This window comes from Taurulus bubalis, assembly GCF_910589615.1.
Source record: "Taurulus bubalis genome assembly, chromosome: 18".
NCBI lineage: Eukaryota > Metazoa > Chordata > Actinopteri > Perciformes > Cottidae > Taurulus > Taurulus bubalis.
Window position 1 is genome coordinate 7,214,677 of NC_136606.1, and position 12,526 is coordinate 7,227,202.

Genomic DNA, 12,526 nt, shown 5'->3' on the forward strand with positions numbered 1-12,526 from the left:
GACAGACTGGCGTTAGTGGATAAATACATCATAGCCCTTCAGAAATAAAACCTGATGTTATGGATGTGTAATTATGCATAGCTGGAGATTGGTATTTGAATCATACCTCATAGTCAGCTGTGAAAATACACAAAATAAAGTTGTCACCATTGTTTAACAGGAGTAGTGCATTTTAATGGCCCGTTCCATTAATCAGAAGAGACTAATTCATTCAGAGACAGGATGTCCGGAGCATAAACTGCGCTCCCATGCTACGAAAACAAGGCGCCATTTGTAACGCAGACACTGAGATTGCCTCCACTCTGTCCGGGCCAGGAAGCCGGGTCGTGGCCCTCCGCTGCCCTGCTTCCAGGTGAGCAACCGGGTCCGGGAGCCCGTTTATGCTCCATGTAAAAGAGGGAAAAACCAACAGAGATAGCGCTGTTTAATACAACCGACGCTGAATGAATGTTGTGATGAGTTGAAAAACATCTGAAAAGTGAATTGTTCGCAAAGCATTTTGTTTTGTTGTTGTTAAGTAACAACTGTTTTTAGGTAATACAGCTTTTGATTTAGAAATTGAAACATATAATAAATACAAAAAGAAAAAGAAAGAAAGCTTTTTTCTGTGTTCATGTAAGAGAATGTGAAATAATAAATACAAGAGTGGATGAGTCTATTTTGCAAACATTTATTTCTCAAAAGTGCAAAAAGTTTAAAAAAACACCTTCAATATATACATAAACGTTAAAATAGTGGCAGTTCAATATTTAATATCACAAAATGAATCCCTGCAAGAGAGGAAGAAAAAGTTAAAACCAGTGTTTAAAATATTCTATGGCTTTTTCTTACAGTACAACAGTCTTCAATAAAGCGACATTTAAAAACCTCATGGGCCTAGTAGTGTAGGCCTCGCAATGACAAATAACAAAAATAAAAACATTTTTTGTTCAAATTTAGCTACAGAGATTTGAGGTCAGATCATGTGTCCTTGCAGCGGGGTAACGGGGCGGGCAGGAGGTTAGGAGTTGTTGTAGCTACAGTAATACACAGCTGTGCTGGCGTCTGACAGCACCGATGATATCAGGCTTTCAGATCCTTGCATGCCAGGCTCGTGTGGCCCGTACGGCAAGCCTGTCATGTCCGCACGCGCCGCGGAGGAGCTCAAATACTGCTCGAACTCACTGCGGTCCACCTCGGCCAGCAGCTCAGAGTGGTGCATCTGCTCCACGCTGTCTGCTGAGTGAGGGTGGGAGTCGGGTGGAGGGGAGAGCTGTCCTGCCCCGCCGGGATGCCGTTTGGGGTGGCTGGGACTGCAGTGCTGAGTGTAATACATGGCCAGAGGGTTGGGGCATCCCATGTAGGAAGGGGGCTGAGGGGGCTGCTCCGGAGCGGAGGCAGGGTGCCGGTGCAGGATGGCGTTGCCGTGGTGGTTGGAGTGGGGGTCCTGGGGCTGGTACTCCGCCGCCTGGGAGTGGTACGCATACGCAGGCATCATGTGGCAGTCCTCTTGTGAATGTGAGGGGAAGAACATGAGGTCTGACTCTACAGCGTCCAGAGGAGAGGTGTCAGGCGTGGGAAGGCTGTACGTTTCATAAGAGGGGCCCCCAAGATTCTGAGCGTCCCGGTAGTGGCTGAGCGGCTGCGGGGGAACCTGGAAGCCGTGCTCGTGGTAGCCCATGCCCAGACTCTCCACGCACACTCTGCCATCCCCGGGCATGGGCGGGCCCTGGTGATCGGACACACCGTGGACCAGAAAGCCAGAGTCCAGCCTCTTAATCCTCTTCACCTGCTTCCGCCGCCGGGGCCGGTACTTGTAGTTGGGGTGATCCTGCATGTGCTGAACCCGCAGGCGCTCGGCCTCCTCCACAAAGGGCTGCTTTTCTGTGACAGGAAGGGCTTTCCATGATTTCCCTGCAGGTCAAGAGGAGAGTGCACATCAATGATATGTCAGCAGATACTGTATGCAGTCTGGTGATGCACACAGAAATAGCTTGTTGCCATTTTAGGGGGCAGGGACAGGATTTTGAGGTTACACGTGCAGCTTAACTCAGACACAGCAACTTTTAATAACATGGTAACTTCACCTGCTGCCTCAACGACCCCTGCACCGAATGAGAAATAACCTCATTGTGGTTTGAGCAAAACGAAAAATGACTTCAAACATCAAACACGTAAATAACAGAAACTAATATAGCATAATTTCTAAAATAACCTGTACAGATCTGGCACACGGACATGAGACTGATTAAATGAAGTATACAATGACTTACCCAACATTTTGCTCAGCTCCGCGTTGTGCAGGTCCGGGTTTTGCTGCGCCAGTCTCTTGCGCTCATCCTTCGCCCAGACCATAAACGCGTTCATGGGCCGGCGGATCCGCGGTTCGGTCTTGCCGCGATTCTGGCTCCCGGAGCCGGAGGCGCACGACTCGTTCTTCACTTTGGCGTCCCCGAGAGGACTGAGCGGGTCGGCCCACTGGCAGTGTCCCATTCCAGGCATCATGACTGACATCGTACACCTTGCCTGGGTCTGATCGTCGCTGGCGTAACCCGCATCGGGACTACTCATCTCTGTCCAGCTGGGAGGTCGTGGAGAGCCACCGGGCAGCAGCGCACTTCACGGCTGAGAAGCAACACACCGATACAAAGAACTTAACACGGTTTCTGGCTGAAAAGCTGGAAAATAATTAGTCACATCCATAAGCCATTCGCAGGAGTCGCATGGACTGAAGTGAACCGAATACTCAGTGCTGGATGTGAAGGCTGGTGCGCTATAAACTCACAGGCAGCCAATCACCATGTGGTGGGAGTGCCCACTACTACAAAGGTGTAAAAAAGTTCGAGTAGTCCGCCTCCGACCGTTGTTTGAAGCGCTGAGCCCCTCTAAGGAGAGACGCGGTGAGGTTTATATTAGATTAGATTATACATTTAAAAAAAGATATGCCCAAAATGTTTTTTTTTTGCAATATCAAACAAACCCAGGCTTTAGAGCAACGTTTTTTTTTTAAGTTGGCAATGAGTGACATTTTACCTACTTTAGGAGATAAAAGAGGTGAAACTGGTGTTTAATCCACACAATCACGTTTACTTAGTCCAGTTTTAATTCTCACCCTTGTATTAGACTGACACTGATGTGCAGACATCAATACGCTCGATCGGCCGTCTGTGTATTGGAGAGAGGGTTAAGTCTTGAATATCAGGTTTACGCGTGGAGTTGATGGTCCACTCATTCGTCACTTTTACGCACAATCGTCTCTCGATGGAGACGTTCTTTGATTGCAGCCTAATGAGAAGGGCTGGACAAAGGGCGTTTGAGTATTTCACTTTCCTCAAAGTGAAATCAATAGAGCTAAATAAGAAAGCTTAAATAAACACCCATTATGTTTGTTAAGTGATGAGGCCTCTGACACAAAGAACCTGTAAAATGTTGTGATACTTGTGCGCTTTTGTCTTTGTCTGTGACGCTCAAATGTCAAAACAGCCGTGGATACACTGTCGTTATCCGACTAGACGTCGGTCTGGGATGTTAATGAACCGAACAAGCAGCTGATTGATTGACTTGTGGGCGTAAAACGCTTTAAATTACTTTTTCAGTATCACATTTATCAAGAGAACAGATATATCTAATAAAAAAAAAAAACCCAAATTTTTTGTTTTTATTGACCTACAGGTACATAATGGTAATAATACAAAGTCTGCAACGTATGTACAAAATAAAGCGGCATGCTCAAAAAGAATCAAAAAGTAATTTATAAATGTTTTGGTCAGTTATTTTACTTCTTTCCACAACTCATACACAGCTATAAAGTACGTTTCACCTAAAATGTCTGAACTATTATTTCCCAATTAAATATTTTTTTTACCTCAGTGGATGTTTATTCACTTTATTGTATTATTAATTAGCTTTGTCTGAGTTCAAAAAGGTAAAAAAAAAGACTCATTCACTGTACAAAGAATGCATTTTGCCCCTAAAACATCCTTCACTGAGACTTGAATTTGAGAGTTTGAGGTGAAACTTGAGGACCACTTCACTGAGCAGCATTCATGGAGTATGTGTAGATGCCATCAGCCAGTATTGTCAAACATAAACTCCATCAACTCTATGAAACACACACGCAAGCTGCAGAAATGTGTGGGACTGTGTATGCTTGTTTTCGGAGCAGCTGTGCCCGACCAGGACGGTGACTCGGTGGGGGAAAGGTTAAAGCAACCTGTTGCACCTCAAATGTCCAGACTTGGAGTGTTTATATAGAATGAAGCCCCTGTGTGTGGTCAGAAACCCAAACATCACCCACAAGCCGATGCTGGTTCTTATCAGAGCCAGCAGACCTCAACCTGTCAGCTCTTCTCGGCCCGTTCCCATCTCGTTGTGGCATACGGTCCCTGTGACACGGCTAAAGGGGCTGACAGAAATATGAGAGATGCTTATGCAACCTTTTCGTGCCCCCGTGCAGACACCAGCGGGGACACAGAGAGCACGCCGGGTGACCCTCTAGGGGTCGGTGGGAGGGTGTTTTGGATGGAGGGTCCAGCCAAGCACTGCATGGGACAGGATCTGGACTATAATACTGTCATCGTCTATTTTACTGCTTATGACCTGATAAGGTTCCCCCCCCCCTCCAGTCCTAAGAGAGTGGAGAAAGAGAGACTCTGTGTTTGCATGTGTGTCTCTGTGAATGCGTGTGTTGACATGGGCGTGGGCATGAGCGTGTCCTGGCCACCTCTCTCTCTCTCTTGCTGTGTGGGAGTGTAAAATCCTGTCTTTTGATGGGAGAAGTCATAAAGTCTGGAGTCGTAGCCACATTTCCTCTACAAGGTGAGGTTCAGAGTCGACCCAAAGGAGTGGTGGTGGTGGTGGGGGGGACACGCCTCATAGCCCCCCTTCCTCCCTCCATTCCTCCCCCTGTCCCTCCACCAAGTCCCCCACCCCGTGCCTGGGGAGTCTGGGGCTGGGTGGGGGCCAGGGCTCTCGACGCCAGCCTCTCGACTCAGCGCTAAGGGAGAGGTCACTTGGCTTGCTTACACAATGGCATTATCTCAGTTCCAGCCTCGGCTACTGCAGCGGTGAGCACTTCCTGTCCCTCTGCAAGCACTTCCTGTCCTTGGCGCAGCAGCACAAACTGTCCGCCTTCCGAGTGAGTTCTGAAACGCGGTTGAGCTGCTGGTCGCCAGTCTCGCTGTATAAATGTCTGTGGGTGGTTTTCTTGGGAATTGCACAATGTGTTTGCTGGCTCCTTTGTGCCGCGCTGCGAGGCAGTGGTGTTAGTTTAAATCACAGGGACGGAAGGTATATATGTGTTAGCACTCTGCGCTGATCCCCTGAGCCGCTGGAGCTGCGAAGGCCTGAGCCGGACAAAGCCACAGAAGGGAAAAGTGCTCTGAGTTCCAACAATACTCTAATTAGCAGCAAATGTTAAAGGACTCGTGCCCTATTCTTATTCTTACACTTCTTCAGGGATGTTTAGTGAATTCATGGAGCAGTCAAATAACATATCATTAATTAGCATTTTGATAATCAGTTAATCACTTGGGTCATTTATCATGAAGAAAAATACCAAAACATGTGCTTGTGTCTGTGTCTCGTATGAGAAGAGTTGCTCTTTCTCTCTCTTATTATGGTTAATTGAAGGTTTTTGGGTGGTGGGTTGTTAATCGGACATTTTCCAGACAAAACATGTAATTTATCAATCATTTACCACCCTGCTCTTAAGCACACATTATTTAAATGTCATATATTGCAAATACAATTGAACACAACATGACTTTCAAATTGTAATATATATATTGCTAGATTAGACTAAAATGTTCCATTTACACTGGTCTTTTCAATATAAAACAAAAAACACTTAAACCTGCATTGTGATTTCTTTTGTCCATTTGCTTTGGCACTTTGGCATCAAGCTGGAACCACAACATTGTCATTTTATCAGCTTATGAAGATAATACAGCTCACAGTTACCAAACAGTTGCTTATTTACACATGCAGAAGAAACGGAGAAACACAAACATTTATTTGGAGTCATGTTTCAGTTGAATATTGTCACTCTGCTTTTAGCTCTGTTTTTGGTCTTCACCAACTGCTGAGGGAAGTATCTGTCTCTCCGTTCACCAGCTCGTCTTTAATGTGTCCGTCTGCTGTGTGGCTGAGCAGGTAGCCGACAGTGTGGCTATCAAAGTTGTAATCGACAGTTATTTTGTCATGTGTATTGTAGGAAAATAAATTGGAAGCCATACAGTCAGTGTGCAGACCTTTGTCATTATCAATGGTGAGATAGGGATTGTTTAGATTATCTGATTAGACTTTGACTTCCTCCAACACCTGCTGGGGAGCGGGAGGTGTTTCAGGATGGGGGAAGGGTCCTCGTCAGGAGGAGAGAATGAGGAGCGCATAGCAGGTGTGCAGAAGAGAAAGGAGGAGAGAAAGTCTCGATTCTCTAAATAGAAGTCACACTTTTTCCCCGAAGCTGGAGGTTTTAACACTAATAAAGTCACTTAGGAATTTCAAATTAATTTAAATTCTGCTGTCAAACTATGTCAAGGAAAAATGTGACTTCTGTATGGCCTTTTCTTGGTGGTTGATCTTTAGTAACCTGAGAATCGTCCCATGAGGGAGATTGCAGATATGAGAGATCATCCACAGGTTAACGGTGGTTAAATTATGCTCACTAAAAGGATATGAGAGTCTATGTTTGATCATGTTTTTTTTTGCCCAGGTCCCTCTTTGGTCACAGAAATTGGGGACTTGAAATTCTAGCGAATGACACCATAAAAACAAGACAGAAACTGATTACTCTGACTCTCACTCACATGCACACATAGAAGACTTGATGTGTTATTGGTGGTACAGTCTTCCCGCTCCCTCAGGGGATTGCTGGGAAAGTTTCCTTGCCCGAGAGCACACACACCCGGACCCTGCAGAAAGGGTATAGCACTGCTGGGATGTTGTCTGCCTCAGACGAGCGGGGACACAGAGGAAGCTGTCTCCACTCTCGTCTCATTGTTCTGGAGGCGTTAATCTGTGGAGGATCTGCCGGGAATCAGGTGGGAATCTACTCGGCCCTGTCGTGTTTATTGGCCAGCTCCATCCACGCTGAGCAAAGAGGACATTTTGATATCTTCACCCAGTGCCCGTCTGCAGCACCATCCGGCGCCCCCGCCAAGTGAAGATGCTCTGATGATAAAACTATTTCTTGTTTGTCTCTGCTGCTCCGTTTGGAGATGAGCACATCCGCCTTATCTCCTCGTCTCGCCCTCATTCTCCCGTCTGTTTGACTAAACTGAAGCCCCGGGTCCGAGACGAATCTTAAATATGCCTTTAGTCATGCTAACATGAGGATGTTTGGAAACTTTTCACGACAAGTTGTGGTGACCTCGGGGTTTGCAAGCTGCCAGGGGTCAGCCAACAATAAAACGGAAGCAACAAGTAAAATAATCAAAGTCTCTTTCCTGAGAACATCCAACGTGCTGTAGTTTCAGTCAGGCGACTTGGAGGATACCGCAATGTAAAACTATAAAGTCAAGGATAAAGTGTTCGGCTTTGTGGGAAAGCCATCATCATGAGTGGGAAAAGGGTCTCTGAGAGGATGAATGTACAGTACACATTTTAACAAAAATAAAAAGTACATACAGAATACAGAGTACAGAATCAACTGGAATAACTTGAAGCTGCTAAATTCACTTTATCACCATAAATCACGCTTTGTGAGAAAATGTAGCAAGGCTAGCAGTTTCCACTTGTTTCCTATCTTTATGCTAAGCTAGGCTAAGGGTCTAAAGGTCTTCGCATTTAGCTCACAGACAAGAGAGGGAAAAACTACACTTAGTGTAATTCCCAAAATGTCCAACAATGGCTTTAACCAAACTGACGGATTATCCTAATCATCAAAATCCCTTTATGTATTTATGAATGTATATATATATATATACATGTATATATATATATATATATATATATATATATATATATATATATATATATATATATATATATATATATATATATATTTGCATACAAGTATGAGTCAAAAGTCAACCAGGAAGTCAGATTGTTACAGTGGAAAGAATGATCCTCTAACTCCATGTACACTTATACTCTTATACCTCTTGATCTCAGGGTGACTTTCACTCATTTGTAACTGTGCTTGCACTTCTTTCTTCCAACAGCACAGGGAGAAGGAAGTATTAATAGAACGTCTTGATTGACTGATGAATCACCATTAGTAAGCGGGGAATGGGAGAACCAAGGCTTCCTCAGTGAAACGATTAGGGAGGTCAGCCACACGGGACAGCAGCCTCTTTCATCTCCTCACTTTTACTGGCCCGACCCAAATCCACATTGTCCTGACGGGGACTAATCGAGACCCGTGTTTATCATTTTTATGACTTTATCCATTAAGACAGAGGTACGGGGGGCTTCCTGTTCCCCATGTTCCTTGACGGGACCAGTCGCATTATTAGGGTCAACCTCAGCTCCCATCTCGCCACGCCATTGTTCCTACTGGTGCTATGACCATTCCCAAACTGATAAGCAGTGTCTATTTTAGGTCTTTCTTTTCTTTTTGCCCTTGACACGAGTATGAGCCTGAAATAACTCATTTTATTTGAACACAACATGCACGTGAATATTTGCAAATATAAGAAAACATCAGGAAACCATTTTATAATTAATTTTTTAACATCCAAGGGATGAAGTTATACTCCTAAACAATAACTAATGGGCCAACAATACTTTTGTCCAGCTGAACAGATAAACACCAAAGTAATTTTTCTCATTTTCAGCTCTAACACGATGCCTGCTCTTGCTTTGTGGCAAACAAAAAAAGAATTGCTTTACAAGTATTGGTGAGAAAACGAATGATAGATTATGTGCAAGCTGCATTATTGTTTTTCTGACAGCCAACAGCCACATAAATAATACTCACCGCAACTTGACCTGCCTTTGACCCCTCCGCTCGAGAAGTCCCTCAATTCGTCTAATCTGTTTTACAGCAACAGGATGATGCATGCGGAAGAGATTGCCCCTTCACCAGAAAAATATCGAGACTTTAAAATCAGTGTTTGATGCCTTCGGGTTGAAATGAGTTAATTACTGATCAAACTCCAGACTAGTTTTTTTTGGAAACAAGGGAAGAGACAGTGAAGCCTTTGTATATGACAATCAGGGTGTGAATTGATTCCTCAGTGGCTCAAACACGCTGAATCCTTTCATGTGTGGCCTTTGCCTTGGCGAGGCGCTAAAGCGTAGAACAAAAACGCAGATACCCCCGAGGGTGCTAACAGGACGCCATGGCGGCCCAGGGTGACCGATTTCGATCAATAATGGCGTGTGTGATCAGTGGCATCGCACCTTGCAAGAATCTGGATCAATAAGGGAGCTGCAGAGACAGCAGATAAGAGGAAATATCCCAGCTCGAACTTATCCTGTGATGTGGTGGAAACATAAATCATAAGACTCGGTTTAAATTGGACTTTTTATAATATTTTTCTCACAGTGAACTAATGCAATGTCATTTCTGGAGATTACAGAACAAATACTCCAAAAGTCATAGCTGGAACTTCCTCATAAACGCAACAACTTCTCCTTTATTGGACTGCGGTTAAAAGCTCCTTAAAACTGTTTTCCCACGTTAATACTGATATTTTGCATTACCTATTTATGATGCAACACTTTTATATTATCGTGCTGTCGTTGCCAAATTAGCTGCACATGAGTCTTTATGTAACTCGGCAACATTAGTGAGAGCTCTGCCGACCCTCATGTCCTTTATTGTGCTAAAGTGAGAGAAAAGGCTGAGGAATGTGTTGTTTTCACACAGCTGTGGTTTTATGGAGGAAATGCACTGTGTGTGTGCATGAGGGCTTCCTCCCTACGTTGTTCCCTTTACACCAACGCTGTATAGACACAAGCAGCATTGATAGTAAGCGCCGACCCAACTTTTATCAGATTCACACATATTTTCTGTCAACTTGTTTCTTTCTCTCGCTCAAGGCTCTTGTCAAAAGAATGTCCCGTCAAATCAAGTAGATCGCGAGGCAGATGGATTGGTGTCAAGTTGACGAGACTGTGGGGTGGAATTAAAATCAACCTCAGGCGTGAAAATTTGACTTTCACCTTTTTTTATTTCCTATTTGAGAGCAAAGTGAGAGCTGACATTAACATGTTTAACACATAATTAAGATGAAGCATGGCTGTGATAATCACAATGAGTCACAGAGAAATGTACGCCATGAGAGCATTTTATCAATACATTATCTCACATATCTGGCCTATCTTACACTTCAAGGAGTTCCTGTGTTTGACTAAACCTCTCAGTGTTAGAGTTCACCTGATGGAGATTATCTCCTCAGTTCATTTACACACAATGGTCCGGATCATCAATATCTACTCACTCCCTACAAATTATTTAAAGGAATACATTTTACTACATGTGCCATTTAGTAGATATACATTTTCTTGGCCTGATGAGAAGATTTATACCACTCAAAAATGAAGCTGTACTGTTAGCAGTTGGCTAGCTTAGCTTAAACTATCGCTAACTAGCGCCCGCCTGTTCAAAGGTAACCATTCCAGTCAAACTACTTTAAAACAGATTAAAAGCCTTCTTATGTTTTTCCTTACACCATTCAAGCAATCACTGTCAGCTGATCAGCATCCCCCCAGTGATTATTCCTACATGATAACATGGGAAAAGCTCATATCAGGAAACTCAGGGGAAAGTCCCTCCTGATATCATCACGTTTCTGCATCCAGACAAAAGCTCACTACCTACATTGACATGCTGCAGTGTGTGAAACAATGGAGACCCAAGAGGACGCTATTCGCAGCTGAAAAATGGCATCCAGATATTCTGATCAATGCCCGTAGTGCAGACATTGAACTTTGCTGTAATTGTTGCATTCTGTTCGGCGACAGGTTCGGCTTTTTTGGCTTGACACCATCCAAAACATGTGTTATCGCTGCAGGCTGTGGAGCATGGGGCCTTATCAGATGGCCTTGTGGCCTTACAATAACACAGGCTCTATCATGCCTTAGCAGACCCGTATCTGGCAGCAGTGTCATAGAACAACAATAAATACGACCTGCAAGCGATGCACATAATGTTACTCAAGATGCTCATGAGAATATATGAATCTGATTTGATAAATACACCAAACTGAGAAAGATTTAAGGCAAATGAGTTAGTATGATTTTACTGTGTAATGATGGAAAATCCAAACCCAGGAAATATTCTTTAATGGTTATTCATGAACATAAATCAAGATAACATCAACTCGAGCATGATTCTGTGCATTTTGACCACAAAGCAGATTTCACAGCCTGGTCCTCATGCAGTCACCTCTTGCTGTATTATAAGGCACAGCTTTACAGAGTAAATCAAAGCAGACTATTTCCTCAGCTCAGAGGAAAACCCCTCAGAGGAGAATGAGTTGATAAAGTCCCAATGTGCCCACGGCTTCCTCTGAGATAAATAAATACATAAATAAAAACACGCCTGGCCACTTCAGATTTATTGTTCCTCTGTAGGCTGTGAAGTAGAGGCTTTATTGTTTATAATAAATAAGTCCATTAACAGATTTGGCCCAGGTGGACGACATGGCCTCTGTGATATCCACTCAACCCCCTGCAGGCACCTAGACCCCAGCGGGGCCCACAATACTTCCATTTAAGGCAGTGATGGCCAAGGAAAGGGGGGACTAGGTTAGTGTTGGTTTGACTGGGCTGAGACTGTGTCATGTTTTCTGGAGTGATAAGAGCCGGAGCAGGAAGCTGTGAGAGGGCAGGAAGGAAGAGAGCTTAGGTCTGGAAGGAGAGAGGGGAGCTGTGGAGACGGAGGATGAGGGTAAAAGAGAGTGCAGCAGCAAAAACAAGACATTCTATAAAAATCAAAAAATTATCTAAGGAAATGCAATACATCTTAAATGCATGCAACCGTGTGTGCTGTTTGAAGGAAATGCTTTCTGCACTGTGTTTCATGCATGCAGGCGGGAGGGAGGGAGGGCCGAGCTCTGCTGGGAAACGCAGAGGGAACCTGGGGTCCAGGGGGAAGTGAGTGGATGACTAAATCTGGTCTGAAAGGCCACACCAACATACACCTGCTTCCCGCAATCAAACAGGCCACACAATGATGACGATATCAAGCATCAGGCTTTTGTCTGTTAACACCAAACTGAGTAGTACAGAAAGAAGAAAGACGGCATTCCCTGAAACCTGCACCAAACAATTACAGTTAAAATTGAAAGGGTGTAAGCAAGTGGAGCTCAAGTGGTTTCTCTGAATTGTGCAAGAAGAGCAGGTTTTTGTTGATGTTGTGTCTATTTTTTGTTGCAGTTTCATTGATGGTTTTGGTTTGAGTCTTTGTTTGTGTGACTATGCAAATACATCTTACATGTACATCATACATCATACTCGTGGTGATGCAAAATAAAGTCGGGGGGGGGGCAATGCAGACCTTCACTATTTCCTAACCCATCTTTGAATAAGGTCTTTATTTTGATTACATCTCCACGCCTGTATAGTTTACTGACTGCATCTTGCACAGCTGTTG

At 44.2% G+C, this 12,526-nt stretch overlaps 1 protein-coding gene across 1 annotated transcript; it reads right to left on the bottom strand.

Moving 5' to 3' along the window:
* Positions 1-742: 742 nt before the first annotated feature.
* Positions 743-2,550, bottom strand: sox17 (SRY-box transcription factor 17; the record flags this gene model as incomplete). Its single annotated transcript, XM_079233914.1, has 2 exons — positions 743-1,893; positions 2,253-2,550. The coding sequence occupies 2 exons, from the start codon at positions 2,548-2,550 to the stop codon at positions 1,001-1,003; spliced, it is 1,191 nt and encodes a 396-aa protein (XP_079090040.1). The 3' UTR covers positions 743-1,000.
* Positions 2,551-12,526: the final 9,976 nt, after the last annotated feature.